Source organism: Mchenga conophoros, linkage group LG10, assembly GCF_057382185.1.
Source record: "Mchenga conophoros isolate Kocher_MC1m ecotype Shallow Benthic linkage group LG10, M_conophoros_male_GT1.1, whole genome shotgun sequence".
NCBI lineage: Eukaryota > Metazoa > Chordata > Actinopteri > Cichliformes > Cichlidae > Mchenga > Mchenga conophoros.
This window is the reverse complement of record NC_140535.1, coordinates 6,154,503-6,176,742: the sequence shown is the minus strand read 5'-3', so window position 1 is coordinate 6,176,742 and position 22,240 is coordinate 6,154,503. Positions and strand designations below refer to the sequence as shown.

Sequence of the window (22,240 nt, the reverse complement as noted above, 5' to 3'; positions counted from 1 at the left end):
CGAAATTAATTTACCTAATTTAATAATTGACTTTGTGTATTTATCCATTGTTCAGATCACTAAAACTGTTTTGAATTCCATTAAAATGCCACAACCCAAAATAGAATTCCTATAGGAATCAATAGAGGTTTTAATGGTTGTTGAGCTTCTTGTTTACATTTTGAAACAGCAACAGAATTTCCCATAAAAAGACTGGAAGTGACATAAGGAACTTTACTTTTACACCCCTGGAGATTGAAGTCGGAGGGTGTAGAAACCAGCTGAGACATTTTATAAGCTTTATAACAGAGCTCTTGGACTATGATTAGTAATAGGCAGCATTGGGTAAGTTGCTTTAAATTAGTAACTTAATTAGTAATTAGTAATTAGTTACATTGCTAGTTACTTCTATCAAAAGTAACTCAGTTACTTCAAGTTACATAGTTACTAGGGAAAGTAACTTTGGTTTTACTCAGAATTCTCTTGTTAATGTGTTGCTTCCGTAACTGGATACCCAGCAAGACTGCCAGTCTTCTAGCTTGCTTACTTGCCACAAGTGCACTGTGCCACCTACCAAGAGAAAGGAAAAAATAATCTGCATATTTCCACGAGAGAAATCCCACGCCTGGACCGTCGTTGACCGCCGCCATGATTCTAGCCTATGTCACAGTGTCACGTGCACTTTTTACATCCAACATGAAAACTGCAGTTGTGGTGCTTTCGATTTTACTCACAACTTGGAAATTCTGCCTTCCGAATAGGAAGATGTAGGTAACTCCAGACTGCAGACGAGCTGAATACAGGGCTGGCCTGGGACAAAAAAATCGGCCCGGGCATTTTGTATTGTTGTATTGTTTATAATGTTTGCACACAATGTTTGCGTTTTGTCCCTTGGGGTTTGCCGTAGATGCAGTGGGGCGGGTATGATTACGGAAGTGGAGGTGTGTTAGGTTGTACCAAACAAGTGGCAATAAAGAAGATGGTGGCTCACGAAGCAGTTTGAGAATATGTTCCTTATAAGTTTAAGAACAGAATATTACATGGTGTCAGAGTAGTTCGGACTAAACGCCCACTGATAGCGCGAAATGGATCTTCCCGATGCCTGGTGGAGGTTTGTGCAACATGTGAAACTGATATTTAGTGGCCCGCTAAGTGGCAAGCCTAAGGAGACCCAGTGCATCTATCTTCTTCTGTGGGTAGGAGAAAGAGGCAGAGACATTTATAACACATGGCAGCTGTCTGATGAAGAAGCTAAAAAGCTGACCACCTATCTCGACAGGTTTGAACAGTACCTCATGCCGAAAACGAACACCGTTTATGCCAGATACAAGTTTAATGAAAGACTCCAAGGCAAAGGAGAGTCATTTGAACACTTTGTGACAGGGTTAAAGCTACTCGTTAAGCAGTGTGGCTATGTCAACAGTGATGAAATGGTCCGAGACAGGATTGTCTTTGCAACCAGTTTCCCACAAGTCGGAGAAAAGCTGCTGAGCCAAGGGTCAGATTTGACTCTGGAAAAAGCCATAGACATTGCACGCTCCTATGAAATCGCACAAAACCAATTGAAAGCCATGGTCGACCTACACACGAGCCTGCAAGGAGCAGCACCTGAGCATGCAGTATCCTCTAAGCTCTAAGAGTACGCAACAGAAAAATAGGAGGGCACCTCACCATAATAAGGTGGGAAAATTGTGTGGAAGATGTGCACAAGCACACAGCCAGAAGGAGGAGTGCCCTGCAAAAGGGAAGAGGTGCAAAAAAGTGCAATAAAATGAACCACTTTTCCAAAGCATGCGGTTCAGAAGCACCACATCAACCCAACCCAGTGTACTCTATTAATCCTGACACTCCAAGCGATGAAGTGGAGCTATTCATAGATTCCATAACAAAGTGCAATTAAGGGGAGGCTGATGAGCAGGCTTATGCTGATGTAGAAGTAGGCTCACTGCATCACACTGTGAGTTTTAAGCTTGACACAGGAGCCACTGCTAACGTTATCCCTGCCCGATTGTTCAAGAAGTTTTTCAAGCAGGTCAGCTTGTACCGCCCACACACACACTATCTGGCTATGGAGGAGAAAAACTCAACATCAAAGGCACATGCCAGTTGAAGTGCAGGTGGAAAGGCATTCACAAGATGCTGACTTTTGACATAGTAGAAACTACAGCACCCCCCATCCTAGGGTTGAGAGCATGCCTAGATCTAAACCTAGTCAAACTGGTCATGTCAGTACAGATCACAAGTATCATGGAGGAGTTTGCTGATGTGTTCAAGGGCATAGGGAAATTCCCAGGAGAATGCGACTTACACAATGACCCAAACGCCATGCCCGCCGTGTGCCCCTACGGAGGATCCCTTTCACACTGCGGGAACGACTGAAATCGAAGTTGGATGACATGGAGAAAAACAGCATAATCGTCAAAGTAAAAGAACCCACAGAATGGGTAAATGGACTGGTGGTCGCAGAGAAACATAATGGGAAACTCAGAGTGTGCCTTGATCCTCGCAATTTAAACAAAGCCATCAAAAGACCCCATTACCCACTTCCAACATTGGATGACATCACACCAAAGCTGGCAGGAGCACAGTACTTCAGTGTCATTGATGCTCGCTCAGGCTATCCAATTAACCACCAAGTCATCTCTCCTCACCACGTTCAACACGACCTTTAGCAGGTACTGCTTTCTGCGCCTTCCCTTTGGGATAATATCAGCACAGGACATTTTCCAAAGGAAAATCGATGAGACATACAAAGGGCTCAATAGAGTGGCAGCCATCGTGGACGACATCCCCGTGTTTGGCAGGACAAAGGAGGAACATGACGAGAACCTCCATGCCATCCTTGAGTGCACAAGGGAGCGAGGAGTGCATCTCAATCCAGAGAAATGTGTCATAGGCGCCACAGAAGTGAGTTATTTTGGACACAAACTCACCCGGGAGGGCATTCAGCCAGACCCAAAGGAACTACAGGCCATCAAGGACATGCCACCTCCTGAGAATAAGAATGAGCTCGAGACAATTCTTGGAATGGCGAACTACCTGTCCAGATTCCCACCATGACTATCAGAAGTGAACGCACCACTGCGTCGGCTGCTCAAGCAAGACTCGGAGTTCGTCTGGGATCAGAATCACGACAGAGTCTTCCAGCGAATGAAGGATCTCATAACCAGAGAACCAGGCCCCATACTGGCATACTGCGACATGACCAAGGAGCTACGCCTACAGGTAGATGCATCAAAGTATGGTTTGGGAGCTGTGTTGATGCAGGACAGACACCCAATAGCATATGCTTCAAAGACACTGACCCCGACAGAGGTTAACTATGCACAGATTGAAAAAGAACTCTTTGCAGTGCTGTTTGGATGCAAGTGTTTCCACACTTACATATACGGCAGAAGAGTCATTGTTGAGTCGGACCACAAGCCGTTGGAGCACATATTAAAGAAGCCAATCTCCGTAGCCCCTGCTCGTCTGCAGCGCATGCTGTTACAGCTGCAGAGATACGACACAGAGATTGTGCACCGGCCCGGAAAAGACATACCTGTGGCCGACACACTGTCCAGGAAACCATTGCTCGACCAAGACAGCACGCGGAGCAAAGGCATGGAGGACCAGGTCCACTCAGTCATAAACAGCCTCCCAGTAAGTGACAAAAAGCTCTCAGAGATACAGGCTGCGACAGAATGCGGCCCGCAGCTCACCCTGCTGAAGCACACCGTGCATGATGGCTGGCCTGAGGACAGGAAAAAATGTGCCAAAAACCTTTTGGATTTCTGGAACTTCAGAAATGAAATTTCACAGTTCCATGGCATCATCTTCAAAGGTGACAAAATCATAGTGCCAACAGCCCTAAGAAACAATATGCTGGAGAGAATCCACGCTGGGCACATGGGGATTGAGAGGAGGGCAGAGAGCGAGGGACGCCCTCTTCTGGCCAGGCATGGGCAAGGACATTGCTGCCACGGTGGAAAACTGTTCCATATGTCAGGAGAGGTGTTACGGCTGTGGCCATGTGTGGCCTGTTTTCTGTCTGTGTTTTCTGTACTGTGCTTAAGACTTTTCCAGGTCCCTCCCCTAATGAGGAGTCGTGAGCGACTGATTGGACCATGGAGCGGTTGACTACCTTCAAAAGGCCACTCTGACAGCTCCGAGAGGGAGAGAGAGAGAGTGGAACGAGCGAGTAGCCGGACAGCCGTCGCGGCCCTGACCCTGGTGTTCCCAGCCCGTGCTTATCTTGTGTATTTGTGAGAGTGTGAAATTGTGAAAGCCGCTCCTAGTGAATTAGTTGAGCGCTTAGGCACTCTTGGGTTGAAGCGGAAGGGGTGAGCTGCCTTTTCTTTTGGAATCGTTTTCTCCTGTTTTCCGGGTAGGGAGCGAGGGATAGCTCTGTCATTTGTTTGTTCTGTTTTTCTTTCCTAGGGTTTAGTTAGTTTTCTCTGGTGGGACTTAGTTGGTTTTGTTTATTATTTTGGCCTGGGCTCACCCTGGAGCTATGCTTCTTTTCCTTAAATAAAAACACCTTTTTACTCACAACTGGTTTGGATGTTTGGCTTGGGAACCAGGGCGGGGATTTGTCTCTCTCTCCTCCAACCTTATGTGCGTCCCTACCCGCCTAGACTGGGGGCGTAACAGAGGCGTGCAGTGAACCCTAAAGAACCTCTCATTCCACACCAGATTCCTGAGAGACCATGGCAGGCCGTGGCCTCAGACCTCTTCATATGGTGTGGACAAGACTACTTATGTGGACTATTATAGCTGCTACTTTGAGGTCGAAAGGCTATTTTCTACCACCGCAGGGTCCGTCATCAAAAAGCTCAAGGCCATATTCACCAGTCAGAGAAGCTTATTTCAGATAACGGCCCATAGGACAGCTCTCGAGAGTTCAAGGACTTTGCAGTCACATGGGACTTTGTCCACACAAGCTCAAGCCCTTTGTACCCACAAAGCAACGCCCTTGCCGAAAGAACAGTCAAAGCTGCCAAATCAGTTCTGGATACAGCTCATGCTCAGGGAGTAGATCCCTACCTGTCTCTATTGGAGCAAAGGAACACACCAGTCGATGGCTTCAGATCACCCACGCAGCTCCTCATGACTCTACGTCTGCGCTCAGTGCTTCTCATCACCGGATACCAGCTGGTACCCCGCGTCATAAGCCTGACGGTGGAGCAAAAGACATGGATGGAAAGACAAGAGCACCAGAAGCGATACTACAATCGCAGCACCGCACCACTACCGAGGCTGCAGCAGGGGAATCACATCCGCTTTCAGCATGAGTCCGGAAGCTGGAAATCGGCTGTCATCATCCGACCTGCAGAGACTGCCCGCTCTTTCGTGATCCGCGCTGGCGAGGGGCAGACTATACGGCGTAACCGACGGCACCTGAGAGGCGCTAAGGCGTCACCAGCACCCGATTTGGTAACCCAGCATGAAAGTGCAGCTCAACAACAAGCGGAGCCTCAGTCGCCATCTAGAGGCACTAAAACACCACCCATGGACACTAGCCTTATACTGACCACCAGATCAGGACGAGTGGTCAAACCGAGGGTCATCCTTGACCTGTGATTGTAAAGGGTGTAGGCGAATCGCTCCCCTAAAGCAAAAAAAAACAAAAACAAAAAAAAAAAAAACATGTCAAATGTCGGTGTGTACTAATGAGTACATATCCTGTGTTGCATTATTGTTGTTGTTCTCTTGCAGCAGTAATTTTACACATGACAGTGTGGAAAAAACTGTTTCTAATCCTCATGTTCAGGATGTTCTATTTTGAAATGCATACCGGCTGTGCCACTGGCGGACATTTAACAACAAAACAAAACAAAAAAAGGCAGATGTTGTATTGTTTATAATGTTTGCACTCCGTGAGTATTGTCCCTTGGGGTTTGCCGTAGTGGCAGTGGGGCGGGTATGATTACGGAAGTGGAGGTGTGTTAGGTTGTACCGAACAAGTGGCAATAAAGAAGATGGTGGCTCACGAAGCAGTTTGAGAATATGTTCCTTATAAGTTTAAGAACAGAATATTACAACCGGCCCGCCATTATAGGAAAAATCATAAAGCCTTTGAATGGAAACAAACGATGTTGTGAGAATGATGTACACTGTTTTGATGGTATATATGCATCAATCTATCAATTGTTTGTTGTAAGATTCAGATAATTATTTTTTTAAAAACTAGATATTTTAAATGAGAATAAGAAAGAAAAGTACTTCTTTGTGTCCCCCCCCCCCCCCCCTTTCTCTGTTAACGCCCTACCTGGCCCCCCTGGCAAAACTTTGCTAGACACGCCCCTGCACAGTTACCAGCTGTCAGCTGTAAAAAAAAAAAAGGATCCTGGTGGTATTTGTCTCTCAGAAACAGTTCATAACTTTAAATCATTCATGTCACCTGAAGGTAAACCTGTTTCTCCATCACCTGTTCAGCTCTGATGATTCAGTAAGGACATCTCCTGGTTTCATCTTCATGTTTCCCTCTCACCACATATCCAAACCGATATCATGTCCAGCAGCTTTTACGGCTGTGGCTCCAGCAACCATCAGCTGATACTAGAAGGTAATATTAAATAAATTCTAACAACAGCTGATCAAGCTTAAACGTGCTGCTGTTGTTTAACGCGACCTCCGGTTTCTTTCTTTCTGGTGCAAAGTGGGCGATAAGCAAACAAGATAGACGGGACTTGTGACAGAAAGGCCGATCAGCTGATCATTAATCAGTTTCATGATTGAAGTAGCAATAGGAGAGGGAGGGGGAGAGAATGAGAGAAGAAGAGGCAGCTGCGCAGCATAAAGACAGAATAACTCCAGTTTTCTGTCTTCTTTTTCATTGTATCTGAAGTACGGGACGACTGTGCTCCTTTTCACCTCAATACGAAACGTGTAATATGTTCTCTGAATACGAGACGATTCCGTTTTTTAGGAGACGGTTGGCAACTCTAATAATTAACCTTATGAACAAAATAAAGTTCAACATCAGTAACATCATAGCACCCACTCAGCTGTATAGAAACTTCGTCATGCTAGCTAATACCCAGTACAAAAAAGTCAGCATAACGAAAATAAACTATACCTAAACTTGGTTTATATCTGACCCAGATGGACTGCAGGTCATAACTTCTTACCTGAAGTTCAGTTCACCTGACACCGGTGGCCGCCTCAGGTCTCTCCCCCTCCTGCCCCCCCTTTCCCTCATCCACCTGCTGGCATCCACCACTTGCTAATGTTATGGAAACTGTGTAAGCTCCACGATAGCCACCACATGAAGTAACGAATAACGACCCTATCTAAATCCCAGTAACGATTGTTCCTGATTTTGGCATAATAACTAGTTACCGTGCTCGTGACCACAATAATAACGTAGTTACTGTAACGCGTTACTTAACAACGCGTTAGTCCCTACACTGGTAATAGGTGAGCACCTGCTGGTGATATCTATGGGAGTTCTTAAAACTAAAAATGTCAATTTAATTGGCTGATAACATTCAAAGTCCTTTGGGAAACAATAATGAACATTTTAAATTTTCAATCATTATTTTTTTCATGGCTGATTAATCTGACAATCCATATTCACTTGTGTTACGTTTAGGTGCTTGGAAAAACCCTAGAGCAAAAACAAAGAGAGCAAAAGAATGAACTAAAATTGATGGATCAGAGCTTAAGATTTAATTTTTTTTTTGTTTTTTTGTCTAACACAGTTCTGCATCATACAGTACCTATAATGCAGCTTCATTGTGTCTCTTTGCAAGATTTTTCCTGTCTAAATCCATGTCTTTGGCAAGCGACAGATTCCATTCTAATATACAGGCCCTTTTTTAGTGTCAAACTTCAAACTGAAATATGTCAAATATTATTATGCAAAATAATAATAATGACAATGACATATGTCATAGTGATATCCTTTTTCAGAAGTGCCTCTTGAGATTAGTAACATCACAGCTTGAGTTTATATATTTGATTTTCCTTCACAGTGCCACCAAAAATCACCAACCTGTCAAGAGATGTTGTGGTAAATGAAGGCTCTAACATCACCCTGATGTGCCAAGCAAGTGGTAAACCAGAGCCTTCCATCAGCTGGAAGCTCATCTCCTCTTCAGGTAATTTGTTTATACATTAAAAAATCTAGATGCAGAGCAGATTTTTGATATATTGGTGTTTTTTTTTTCTTAATGATGTCATTTTTTGTGTGTTTTACTTTATTTTCTTAATACTGATTTTTTAGAACACATGGATGTAGTGTTTGAGTTAATGGAAAAGTGCATTAAACTTGCAGCACATAAGATCAACAGAACACAGTGTGCTTTGAGGTAGGAGCCAAAAAGGGTGTAGTTTGTGGGTGTGATCACCCGTGTGTACACCTGTGAGCATGGACGCGCTTGTTTTTTTTTTTTTTTAAAGGTTCCTTCATGTAATGATCTGCTAGAGGGTGTGGGGAGCCAAAAGTGCATTAAACTAATGGTCAGCAGAGAACAGCTCCTCTGTGATTATTTAGAAGTCTATGAGACTTAATCTATGACCTCATTAAAACATCCTTACTGAATTTATGGACTTGTTTGCTAATTTCAGGACATATGGAGTACAGCATAATTAAAGTGTTTTAAATAAAGAGTCTAAATTGAAGTAAGAGCAAATAAAGAGTAAAATAAGATAATATAGAGCAGTTGGTTTTTGTGCTGGACAAAACATAAAGTTTAAAGACAGGACCTGACAAGCCAGTGGAAGAAGTAACATTGCATCTTTCATATACAGACCATGTTTTTGCTGTCATGGTCTGGTCGAAGCAAAATAGAGTACTCAAATGCAACAGAATTCAAAAGATTTATTTACAATAATGTTTTGCAACAAGTAGAATTCACAAGGGCAACAAAGACAGAGTAATGGATCCAAAGGAGGAAGTGACACTATGGAAAAGGAAAGGGACATTGATCCAGTGATTCCAGATAGGGGAGTTCCAAAAGATAACTAGCGAGAACCAATGGCTTACTTGGTAGTGTGGGTGAGTCAGATGTTGCCTGTCCAATGATTAGCAGGGGGAGGGAATCCAGTGGCCATGAGGTAAGGACATCCAGGAGGGTAGGGAGGTTAACTGGGGACTGAAATCTTCACAAAGGTGCATGTAGACAGATGGAGTGAGCCAGTTCGAAAGAGTCAGGTGAGTTGTGCAGGTAAGTGGTGGGTTCTCGACCCAGGCTGGGGTTGACTGGAGGCAAAAAAGCACAGAGATCAACACAATAGAAAACAAGCGAAGACAAATAACATTTGGGGGCTGATTTACCACTGAACAGTAGCAGACTGGTCCTTGAATACAGCAGAGGACTTTAGTTTGATGAGGAGCGCCTTGAGACAACTGTTGTTATGATTTGGTGCTATATTAATAAGATTCTATTGAATGTGCTTGGTTGAAGAGCAGGAAGCAGACTCCACCACATAGGGAGGAAAAATCCTGGCCAACTTAGACTCAAAGGGAAAACAGACTCCAAACATTAAGACTACCATGGACTATGGCATCTACAGTGTCTTTTCTTGTCCCTCTTTGTTTCCACCCAACCCCGACTATAACTGACTTTGTTTGACCCATAGTGGATTTCACTTTTTTAAATTATCTGTTTTTACATAATACTTGTATTGTAACTGATTAATTAATACAAAATTAATTAATTAATTAATTAATTAAAGGTAATTAAATTAAATCAAAGGTAATAATCGGATGTAAATGTTCTGGAGGCTGAATGATAGCTTGAATGATGAGAATACACAGGGTATAGCATTAGGGAGAAGATTAGAATTTTCAGTACTGAATGTCCCAATGTTCCATTGTATGTGCTGAGTGGCATTTTTCTATTATTACTTGCTTGCTAGACCAAAGAAAGCAAAGTATTGAAGTATTGGCCACCATTGGTCTATGACTCTATGTTTTAGCAACCTGCTGTTTAATTTGATTTACTTTTGGTTTCAGTTCTGTCAATAGGAATCAGAAGGTTTTCCATTTCATATTACTTAACTTTAAAATTCAACCAATAGTAAAAGGAATGTGTCTGGTTGCCCAGATAAGCTCAAGATACAATTGGTCATGCACTACAATAGAATGTGCCTTTAAAGGAATATTTATTGGAGAGCATCATGCTTTTGAAAAGGAAAGAATTGTTGGTTAAAATGGTAAAAATGAAGTACAATGCCTTATTAGACCTTTCTCTTGACTGGTAAATCAATAACTAATGAAAGGAGGAGAAGATTTTCTTTTCCACTGTATTCAAAGGAGCTTGCAAAGAAAAGCGTCTGGACTTCTTTAAGTTGCTTGAAGACGTTTCACCTCTCATCCGAGAAGCTTCTTCAGTTCTAAGGTCAAATGGTCAAATGACCACTGTATTGTGGTCATAAACTGATAGTGGACAACTGGACCTAAAATAGGTTTTGCAGAAGAGTGGGTGCTCGCATCAACCTTTTGTAATATTTATTCATTTTAAGGGAAACTTGCAAATTAATCTGACTGGACACTTAAATGTACTTGTGAGACATGGGTCTGAAGCACTGTCATTGCTGGGAACTAATGAAATCTGATATAGTGGATCCAATGCTTTATTTCATTGCTGCTTAACTTTCTGCTCAACATCAGAAGGTTTTCACCTCTTAAAGGTACAGTCTATTAGTCAGTTAAAATAATAATAATAATGGATTGGATTTATATAGCGCTTTTCAAGGCACCCAAAGCGCTTTACAATACCACTATTCATTCACTCTCACATTCATACACTGGTGGAGGCAGCTACAGTTGTAGCCACAGCTGCCCTGGGGCAGACTGACAGAAGCGAGGCTGCCATATCGCGCCATCGGCCCCTCTGGCCACCACCAGTAGGCAAGTAGGGTAAAGTGTCTTGCCCGGGGACACAACGACCAGGACAGAGAGCCCAGGGATCGAACCGCCGACCTTCCGGTTACAGATGCGATTCCCAACCCTCTGAGCCACGGTCGCCCAAATACAGATGTGGCTAGGGATTTAAGAAGATTGGCCAAATTTTTTTTCAAGTATGCTGGGTCGAAAAGTACACATACATACATTTACAAATAGTATAGATTGTTTATATTGGTTATAGATTATTTATATTGGTGACTTAATACTTTGTGGTGTGGACCATGCATTCGTCACATATTTGGTTTATGCCAGGTTTCTTTTTTCTTATTTTGTTTTTGTCTTCACATCAAGTTTTCCAATCATGGAAAGATATATTTTTTTATAGACACAGCTCAGATAACAACTCTGATATCTGTTGAAAAGACTGTGTGTGTTTTGTGGCTAAACCTTCACTATGTCTGCTATCTCTTTGTAAAACACTGCTTTGACTGAGAATCTGTATGTAAAACAAAGAATTTTTCAGAGACAGCCCCATTAAAAAGCATTCTTTATTCTGTTCTTATCTCAGCACTCTTTATCATAAAAATGGATGCAATGACTGGTTGCTTATATTTATTTATCTATTCAAAATCAGTTTCTGAGAAGGTCCATTGAAATGCAAAATGAAGATCCTCTTTGCATGAATTAATAAAACTAGAATTTAGTGAGAGTGGACTGAATGAATGTATGGAATTTGTATCGGAGGAAAATATAAATAAACAAGCATCAGCTTGAGAAGCTGTTATTTTGATTTTTTTCAAGTAAGATAAAAGAAAATCCATCTAGTTTCACGTAGTTTTCTCTGAAATTGATCGAACTAAATTTTGTGGATTCTAGTTGGTATTTTTTATATACCATTTTGATATCCATTTTGGTTCCAGTATTTGACTGATAAGGGTGTTTACGATTAAGAATTGATAGAGTCGCAGTGCACAGTTGCTCGGACTAAAAGAGGCTTTGAGTAGAGAACAAAATGTCCCAGTCTATGCAGTTTGGACTATGCGGTCCAAACTGATACTGTTCCAGTATCTCCCACCTGCAATGAAACTTTTCTCCAGCCTTGGGCCTTTCAGTGTGAGGCCATCTATGGCAAGCACTCTGGGGTATAAATGAGTGAATATATAAAGATTCTCTCTCCCTGTATCTATCTGTGTGTGTGTGTGTGTGTGTGTGTGTGTGTGTGTGTGTGTGTGTGTTTGTCTGTGTGTGAGTGCGTAAAGATTGATGATTTCAGACTTGGACCAAGGCTCTCTTCGAGCCATAACCCAGCTCCCCCTCACCTTTGATAGATGGCTTTAGGGGCTTGTGGCAGATCAGAAGTGATCCTTGCTATCTTCCACAGACCACACAATCTGACTGCTAAATTTGTCTGCCTAGGCAGTACCCAGAATGAAGGGGAAAATTAATGAATTTAACCAAGGTGCAATAAAGGTTTCCCAGATTTGCACAGCACTGGTTTGCTCAGAAAGAATAATTTAAAATTAAAGGAGAGTAGTCATAGTTTTTGACCTTTGTGAAACTGAAAGAAAAAACTTATCCACTTTAATATTTAAACACTACTATGAGCAGCTGAAATTGTTGTGTTTGTCACGTGCTTAGGATTTGATGAAAGGATATACTGTAAGAAGTGCAAGAAGTAAAGACCCTTTATGATTTGTTGGAGCTGGAGCATATTTCAGGTGGCATAGGGTGAGAGATGGAATACACCCTGGAAAGGTCACCAGTTTGACAGAACTAGCATAGAGACAGACAACCATTTATACTCACGTTCACGCCTACAGCCAAATTAGCCTGTTCACCGGTTAAACCACAGCCTGGTGGTTTGGTCTAGAACCAAACACATCTTCATTTAGCATCTACGTAGATGATAAAAAATGACAGCTTATATTACCGCATTTAAATTTTTATTAGACTTAATTGGTTTCATTCTTAACACTTTATGATAATTGGTTAGACACTGGACAATAAATTTCATTACAATAGAAGTCCTTCTGAACTAGGGCTGCCACAAACGATTATTTTGATAGTCGACTAGTCACTGATTATTTTTGCGATTAGTCGACTAATCAGATCATCATCCATTGGACGTAAAACGTACAGCTTATTGCACCAGCAGCATCTGCTCTTATATAACTATCATTAGCTTACAGCTTTAAGTGTGTAAGGTCTGTGCTAACTAAAAATAAAGACAAGATGATAGTTTATTAAATTTTAATGAAATTTGCAGATTGTTTCGGTGAAGTTTAATAAACTCCTTGCTATCTAAAATATAACGGGACACCGGAGTAAATTCTGGAGCATCTCACACTTCTGATAATCAGCTGTCTGCTTGACGTTTATTCAGCTGTGTAAAAACTATAACTTTAATCTCAGCCAAACCGATTTACTCAGGAACAAATAAAATACTAAAAAAAGCCAAACAATAACATTGTTAAGTTATCTAAGTGACTTATATATCATGTTTAACCTGAGTAGCGAAAGACGGCGGTGGGTTTGAAAACGATTTGCCGGGAGTCCGGTGTTCTCCCGGCTAGCAATGGAGCTAGTGGGTAACAGACGTCTCCGAAAATGTCGGAGCGCTTTTGAAAATATGTGGTGTCTTGATAAACTGAGCAGGTATTTGAGGTTTACACAGCTACATTCTCGCCTGAAAATATGTTAAAAGTTTATTTTGTGACCCAGAAAGAATAATAAGAGTAATATAAAACTAACTAGCTGCCGCCATTGTTGGAAACTGAGCTGGGCTGCGCTATGAATTCTGGGATACAGTTTCTTCTTCTTCGGGGTTTAACGGCAGCTGGCATCCTTGAACATGCAGTGCTGCCATCTTCTGTTTCAGTCCGTTATTACACTCTTAAATCCTGCTACTTATTCCTGCATCTTTTGTGATCTTACAAAGCTTCAAACGACGCGTCGACTATTAAATCAGTCGTCGACGATTTTGATAGTCGACGTAATCGTGACTAGTCGACTAATCGTGGCAGCCCTATTCTGAACACACTTTAACTATATTTAAGGAGGTAATTCCTTCACTGTTATCTTTTCTTTAAGTTAAATTCAATTTTTATTTATAAAGCACCAAATCATAACAGTTACCTCAAGGTGCTTTACATTGCAAGGTAAAGAACCTACAATAATACAGAGAAAACAGGAAACCCAACAATCAGATGACCTTTTAACAGGGAGAAACCTCCATCAGATTGATGCTTAGGGAGAGGCTATCTGCTGCAACCATTTGGGTGTGAAGCGAGGAAGACAGCACATTACAATCCATGTGCCAACACAGTACCAAGCAGCTACTGAAATCTTTGCTCTCACCAAGGTGGAATATTTTCTTAATCGTGTTAGATCCTCTTTGGGTATGACTGTAGATGCTGTCTTCCCTTAAAAAGAAAGCAAGAAATCAGAGATGTTTGACTCCCTGGTATAACTCACAAATGTGCACAAAACAGATGGAGTAGAGGCAATGGCATTGCACTAATTTAGAAAATCTTCATTTGGACTCACAAATATATAAATATATAATATAAATAACCCCTCTGAGAAAAACAGGAACACCCCAGGTTTCTTTTCAGCACTTCAGCCAGGCTGATAAATAGTTGGAGCTCTGCTGAGCCAAGAAATTTTCTCACAAACTAAATTTACCCATTAGGGGAAAATTACTCACAACTCCCTCACAGATGTATCATTAAGTATAGCAACTTTTTAACAGCTGATATTTACTTAGACTCTTTCTCTCCTATTAATCTTTCTGAGTTAACTTCAATAATTTATTTTTCTAAAAGATCAGTGTGCCTCCTTGACCCTATTTCAATCAGACTGTTGAAATAAGTCTCACCATTCATTAGTGCTTCAATTTTAAATCTGATCCATCTATCGTTATTAACAGAAGACACACTAGAGTCTCTTAAGAGGGGAGTAATTAAGCCATTACTTGAAAAGACCTTACTTGATCTGTATTAGATAACTATAGTGATTTCTGACCTTTGTTTTATTTCAAAAAATGTTGAACAAGTAGTTATTAGTTTATTTTAAGTTTCACTCAAGTTTCACTCATCTTATGGTGTTGAACAGTGTGCTCATCCCCGTGTTTGTTCTTAGTGCAGCATTCAAAACTGATGACCAATATCTTACTACAGTGTGATTTGAATCATATCTGTCTGATAGATTCCAGTTTGTGTCTTCTTCATGCAGAAAAGTCAGTAATCGAGTTCTACAGAGTTCTGTGCTGGAACCAATTCTATTTATATTATACATGCTTCCACAGCATAATGTTATTAGAAAACACTGCATACCTTTTCTTTGAAATCCAGATGATACCCATCTTAAATTTCCTAGTCCTTAATTCAGGCAAAACATATCCAGTCCAAACATCCTGGACATTGAACATGAAACATGGTGTCTAACCAGATATGTAGTTTAGAGGGCATTACTTTGGCATCCAGTAACACTGATGAATCTTGGAATAATTTCTGGTCAAATATGTCCTTTAGCATGCACATTAAACAAATATGCCTGACTACAGACATATTGCATCATTCAATTTCAGCATCACTCTAAGACAAAATATTTGTCTTTTTTTTAGCAATAGTGTGCAAAAACTGGTAAATGCATTTATAACTTCCAGCATGGACAATTGTAATTTATTTTTGTCAGGGCACTCAAAAAGCTCCCTGAAAAGTCTTCACTTGATCATCTTGATTAACTCACCTCAGTGGAATTTGCAAAGTGGCTTTAACTGACACTGTAGTCTCTATTGGCAAATTCTATTATCCTCTTTTGAGAGAAAGCAGAAAGGGAACAAGAGGAGCATAAATGGAACGGAGTGGAACCCGTACACCTATGTGAGCTCTCTTGATACTCCACATCAGGTGAGTGTGTCACTGTGTGTCAGTGAGGCATTCTATCCTTAACAGCTTTCCCAGGTGCAATTCAATAATGTCCCCAAACCCAGCAAAGTGAATCCATGCACAGTTTATTACTGTCGCCTTCCAGCATCTTGGGAGGAAGCTTGAAGTCAATTATATCTTTTGTTCTTTATGTTGAGTGCTGTATTAAGTGTCTCTGTCAAGCATGTCAAATTGATACAATGAAAAAAAGTGTGGCTGGGATTTTGCCCTCTTCTTATTCTCACATCTCAGTAGTAGTCCCAGTGTGCTTGTACTCTTGAGAGGCACACACAAAAGTACAGAACATGAAAATTCTGACAGATGAGTGATAAAGAGTAGGCACCAAACAAAGCATTAATCACCAAATTCTGTAGCATCCTATGAAAAATGTTAAATCAAGAACTGGTCTTGGTCAAGAATTGGTACTACAGAGTGCTACAAGAAACATGAGAATAAGACAGACTTGCCATATTTACAAGTGCAGGTTTTGGCACATTGTATTAGAATTTGGCCTGTCACGCCCGATCAGGATCTGTCTTCATTCCTGCTGTTGCCAAAATCCACCCTTTCATTTTTGTCTACATATCCAATTTAGGGTCACAGGGCTAGCAATGAAAGGTGGAGAGGTGGGATACATCCTGGAAAGGTTGCAAGTTTGCTGCAGACAACTATTCACACTCATATTCACTCCAATAGTTGGAAATGAGCTTCTCTTTTTTTAGCAAAACAAATAGATTTTTTTTCTTTACAATTTTTGTTGCTGTGTATCGCATTTAAATGAAGCACAAATCAGTAGACTTAGGTGAATTATAGTTATAGTATACAACTGCAATGATCCATCAGCCCTTGTAATCAATATATTCCTTCTTCCCTTTTAAGGTGGCAGGCACACAGTTGGTGAAAATACTGAACATGGCCACAGCTGTTGACTTGTCACATTATCTCCAAATGACCCTCTTCAATCTCTCTCTCTCTCTGTGATCTTTCACAGGGGATCTGGTGTCAGATGATGAATACTTGGAAATCCCATCTATATCCAGACAGAAAGCAGGAACGTATGAATGCACAGCTGTCAATGATATTGACACAGACGTGCAGACTGTAGACATCACCGTCAACTGTGAGTCGGCTGCTAAATGTTTCAAAAATTCACACAAACGGTACTAAATTGTGCCACTTTTAATGGGACAATGTTGGATGGGTGATCATAGAAAAAATACAGTCTATTCTTGTGAACTGTGTGGATTTTTGTTTCACTATTTCAGTACCTATCAGACTGACATTGATCAAAATTCTGTAATATCTAATATATCCATCTTCTTCCATTTTTGATTCAGGGTTGAGCTGTCATAAATCAAGGGGCAGGGTACACCCTAGACAGTTCACAAATATGTTGCAAGGCTAGAATGTCTGTCTGTCTCTATGTGTTCATAGAGACAGACAGACATTCTAGCAACTTACAATCCAGTTTCTTCAGCACATTCCTTTTCTGTCCAATTTTAGTTATTGGTGACATTGATTCTTTATGATAATGTTTTGTTTGGTTTTGTGATGTCATGTGCACATCGCTTCTACTTTTTTCACCACAATACCTGTATTCTGATGTGTTGTTGGGTCCAGCAGTCATCAAGGACTAATATAGAATAATTTGTATCACTTTCCTGCTGATTTGGATGGAAGAAGATAAAAAAAAGATTTATCCGATACAGCAGCATTAGATAAATAGTAGTATCAGTAATAATCTATTTGAATTTTTCAAATTACCAGTATTTGTTTGAAACTATATTTGACCATTTAACATTTTTACATTTATATTTTCCTTTTCTCGTTCTAGTTTTTTCTCTCTCACCTCCTCGATTTCTACTCTCCTCCTCATCTCCATTTCATCTTCTTCCTCCTCACCTGAAGCCTCACTCCTAAACTGAAGAATATGAAATTGTTTATTTATTTTTGACATTTTCCCAGTTGGTTTATCATGAGCGTATCAGGCATGTGACCCTCCTGTCTCCATACAGCTGACAAACAACATGTTATAAGCTAACATTACCCCAGATAATTTTAGAAACTAGTATCTTAAATCTCTTTAAGTACTTTCTCTTTGATAAAAAGTTTTAATACATTGTCACATCACATTTATTTTTTAAGTGTGAGGATACGCTCATTAGATCCACTTAAAACACATTTTCAGTAACAGAGGCAAAAACAGAAAAATATGAATATCATTAACAATTTACCTGTATGACAGAGTATTAGCGACACAATAAAAAAAAGTACACAATAAGTTTCCGATACGGCATCCGTGGTAGTTTGCCTTCTTGAAACATCAACTGTAATCTCCATATTTTGATTTTTTTTCTTGAAAAAGTATTTCAGCTTTTTTGCTTGTTACCCATCTTGACCCAGATACTCAGACACATACCCAGATACTTGGATCATAAAATTACAGACCCCTAGGCAGAAATGTTTTCTGGGCCCTAGCCGACTTGTTTTGAGGATAAGATTTCTTTCTGCAATAATCAGACATATTGATAGTACACAGAATAGTTTGAAATGCAAAGGCTGTATCTTTGAGAAAAAAGTTATAAACACAACACAACTTTACTAATGTCATGGGTTGCTCTGAGGATCCACTCGCAGGACTCCGGAGTTGTGTTTTAAAAGAGACTGTTTATTTACAAGATCTTCACCAAGTGTATTTACAGACAGTGCGAGGATAGTGCTATATACAAGATGTGAGAGGCAGGGTTCCAGGGCTCCAGGGAAAACAGGGGAATCACACACGCGCTCACTACAACCTCTCTCTCCGCTAGTGACCAGTCACTCCTTCCACACTCCACACAGGGAAACATGGGGACGGGTCCGGGGAATCTAGAACACAGAGACACATGTTAACTTTCTGAGACGGAGGCACGGGAAACTTGGGCTCGACATGTACTGACTAGAGTCTTCACAACAATCCAGTGTTGAACAGCTGACCTCCTCCCTCTAAAATACCAGTTGGTCTGATGAGGCCCAGGTGTTCCCAATCCAGGAAGGCGTGGGCCGAGGGCGTGAACCCACCATGATTTCAGCCCTGGCAAAACAGGAGAGAGAGGGAGAGAGGGGGAGAGAGAGATAGAAAAGGAGAGCCAGGAGTGGGGAGATTATGATCAGTGCCTTGCCGATCCCGCAGGTCGTGACAGCTAAATCCTCTAAAGTAACTTACATTAAATTAAAAAGGATGAAAATACTGTTTAATTAAAGTTTTTGCATGCACACCTGTTATCATCTTACTCCCTCATTCTCTCTCTCTGTCTGTCTGTTTTCCTTATGATCTTCTCATCTTTTACCTCCTTTCAACAATTCTTGCCATTGCCACAGTCTTGCTCCCAGATGAATGTTGAAGAAATAACAGAAATATTTCCTGTAAACTTGCTTTTTGGGTTATGAGGAAAGCCTGGCTTCTTCATTTAGAGCCATTCAAACCTTTGGGTCATAGATTTACCTTAATTGTGAGCTGCTAACCACAAGATTAGCTTGCATGGCAGTGGCATCTACTAGCTAGTTGACTTAGGGAGAGATCACAATGTAGATGAAAAAGGGAGAGATAGAATCTAGACTACTGTATTTAAATAAAGACTACTGTATTTGGCCAATTTTTATAATAAAAAATATCATATCTACTTTTTGATAATTTGTGGTTTAAGATTGCATTCCCATAATGCCCACCGGACAATCTGGCCCAGAAAATACTGATAAGCATCCAAACTTTTGTAGGGCTTCAGATCTCGTATAATTGATTTGCTGGTGATAACATAATTATATAAATCATGTAGAGGGACAGTGCCAGATTTGCACAGCATCAGTAAACACACTGAAGAAGTTCAGTAAACATCCATCTTTAGCCCCAGTTTGCCCAATTTATGCACATTATGAGCAATATGCTCCCCATGAATGTGTTTTATTTCCTCTGAGACAGTATATATACTTTTGTTTACTATACTATAGTTGCCATAGTTTGCTTCAGCTACATAATGTATAATGTTACTTCACGTGTCATGATAAATTACATGTCTGCACACCTCAAAACTTTCTCTAATCATAAAAGCTTTTCCATCTGCAGAACAACTACCCAGAACTACTGATTTGGTTGGAGTTTTTTTATGATCACATTATGATTTCTGACTCGGTTATAAGTTGAAGCCTGTGACCTTTATCTACAGGATTTTATTTATTATTACTACTACTACATGATTGGCTGACTGGGGTTAGGGTTAGGGTTAGAGGTATGTGTTCTGGAAGTATGCGCTATTTTAAATGAAAGATACGTTCAAATTAGAACTACTTTGTTATTAAATTAACCTATATCTAATAATAGTCTAATGCATGTAGCATGGTTAATTTACCTTTTTCTGTTTAATTGTGTGTAAATTAGCTGATTTTCAGGAAATTAATCTGCAACCTTAATCATTGGTTCATTTGTCAAACCTAAATACCAAATGCTATATAAATCATTAGCACTTAGTAATAATGATTGATGTTGCTTTTTGGCCTATTTGACAAAAAACTGATTTTGTGGCATTGAATTATACTTTATTATCACAAGTGGCATTTTCATTGTTTTCCTTTATTTTTGCAGTACAAGTTATTATTCATATTGTCTGTGTGTAGTTATCATTTTTAGTTACCACAGAGAGCCCTGAAATCAAAGCAAGTTTGAAAGGCCCATGAGCAGTAGCTGACTACTTGGGCACAGTTGCCTATATTTTGGACATACAGCTAACAACTATTATTTATATTATAATATCTCTATGATACAGAGATAAGAAATTGATCATTAAAACCTGAACAGTTATTTTCTTCACATCATACTCTAACACTATGCAGTTTCAACACTGTACTAAGTATTATGTATAATTTGAATGATATTATCTGTTCACTTGTAGTTGTGGCATAGAGTCAAGACAGGAAAATGCCATGACCTCTGTCTCCTGCTTATCAATGCTTGTGCTGCCGTTTACTCCCACACACAACATCCCTGTGTGTTTCTGTCTGGTTGTAGATGCTCCAGCTGTGTCAGAGGGCAGAGATGTTGGAGTGACACTGGGCCAGAGAGGAGTGCTGGAGTGTGAGGCTGATGCAGTGCCTGAGGCAGATTTTGAATGGTACAAAGATAACAGAAGGTAATTGGTCTTACATTTGCATTTTAAATAGGCAAATTAAAGGTATGTGAATATGTGCGTGTGCCTTTGTGTGTGTGTGTGTGTGTGTGTGTGCACACAAGTTACTGATGGTTAATGATTTGCTGTGAAATTTATAGTCCCAATACTATCTAAACTGATTTTTTTTTTAAAAAGTGTGGGAAAAAAAAGTCAAAAAGAAAACATGAATGATATGATTTGATATTTTTCACTCATTTAGGATCTTTAATGACTTTGATGGTATGGAGATTGTCAATACTGGATTAGGATCAAAGCTGACCTTCTTTAATGTGTCTGATGGAGATTATGGCAACTACACCTGTGTTGCCATCAACACACTTGGGAGTTCAAATACAAGCTTCCTTCTGTTTGGTAAGTACATTTATGATACTTGACAACAGGAACTATAACTAAGATTGTGTAATATGTTAGATTTGTACAAACGTTGTTGTATGCAGTCATTTTATTTTGATGTTTAGTTGCTGCATTCGACCGTGTCCCTAGGGGTGTCCTGTGAGAGGTGCTACGGGAGTATGGGGTGTCTGGCCCATTGTTACGGGCCATTCGATCCCTATACAACCATTGCAAGAGCTTGGTTCACATTGCCGGCAATAAGTCGGATTCGTTCCCGGTGGGTAATGGGCTCTGCCAGGGCTGGCCTTTGTCACCGATTCTGTTCATAATTTTTATGGACAGGATTTCTAGGCGCAGCCAAGTGGCGGAGGGCTTTCACTTAGGTGGCCTCAGAATCTCATCTCTGCTTTTCGCAGATGATGTGGTTCTGTTGGCTTCATCGGGTGATGGCCTCCAGCTCGCACTGGAATGAGGATTAGCACATCCAAATCTGAGGCCATGGTTCTCAGCCGGAAAAGGGTGGAGTGCCCACTCCGGGTCGGGGATTAGTTCCTGCCCCAAGTGGAGGCGTTCAAGTATCTTGGGGTCTTGTTCGCGATTGATGGGAGAAGGGAGCCGGAGATCGACAGGCGGATTACTGATGCGGACGCTGCACCGGTCCGTCGTGGAGAAGAGAGAGCTGAGTGTAAAAACGAAGCTCTCAATTTACCGGTCGATCTACATCCTTACCCTCACCTATGGCCACAAGCTGTGGGTACTGACCAAAAGAACAAATGAGCTTCGTCCGAAGGTTGGCTGGCCTCTCCTTTAGAGATAAGGTGAGAAGTTCAGCCATCCGGGAGGGGCTCAGAGTAGAGCCGCTGCTCCTCCAAATCGAAAGGAGCCAGCTGAGGTGGTTCGGGCATCTGACAAGGATGCCTCCTGGGCGCCTCCTGGGTGAGGTGTTCCAGGTATGTCCCACC

The 22,240-nt window shown here is 40.9% G+C and overlaps 1 protein-coding gene across 6 annotated transcripts in view; it reads left to right on the top strand.

The window, feature by feature from the left end:
* The window catches only part of ntm (neurotrimin), a 181,228-nt gene that overhangs the window by 114,077 nt on the left and 44,911 nt on the right, over positions 1-22,240 (top strand). For all 6 annotated transcript variants that reach the window (XR_014894065.1, XR_014894066.1, XM_085288305.1 and 3 more), the window contains exons 3-6: positions 7,938-8,063; positions 16,736-16,864; positions 20,786-20,906; positions 21,145-21,296. Coding sequence is in view for 4 of the 6 variants with exons in the window: in XM_085288305.1 (XP_085144431.1) it covers positions 7,938-8,063; positions 16,736-16,864; positions 20,786-20,906; positions 21,145-21,296 (528 nt within the window). In the remaining 2 variants the exon portion in view is untranslated. The remainder of the gene's footprint in view (positions 1-7,937; positions 8,064-16,735; positions 16,865-20,785; positions 20,907-21,144; positions 21,297-22,240) is intronic.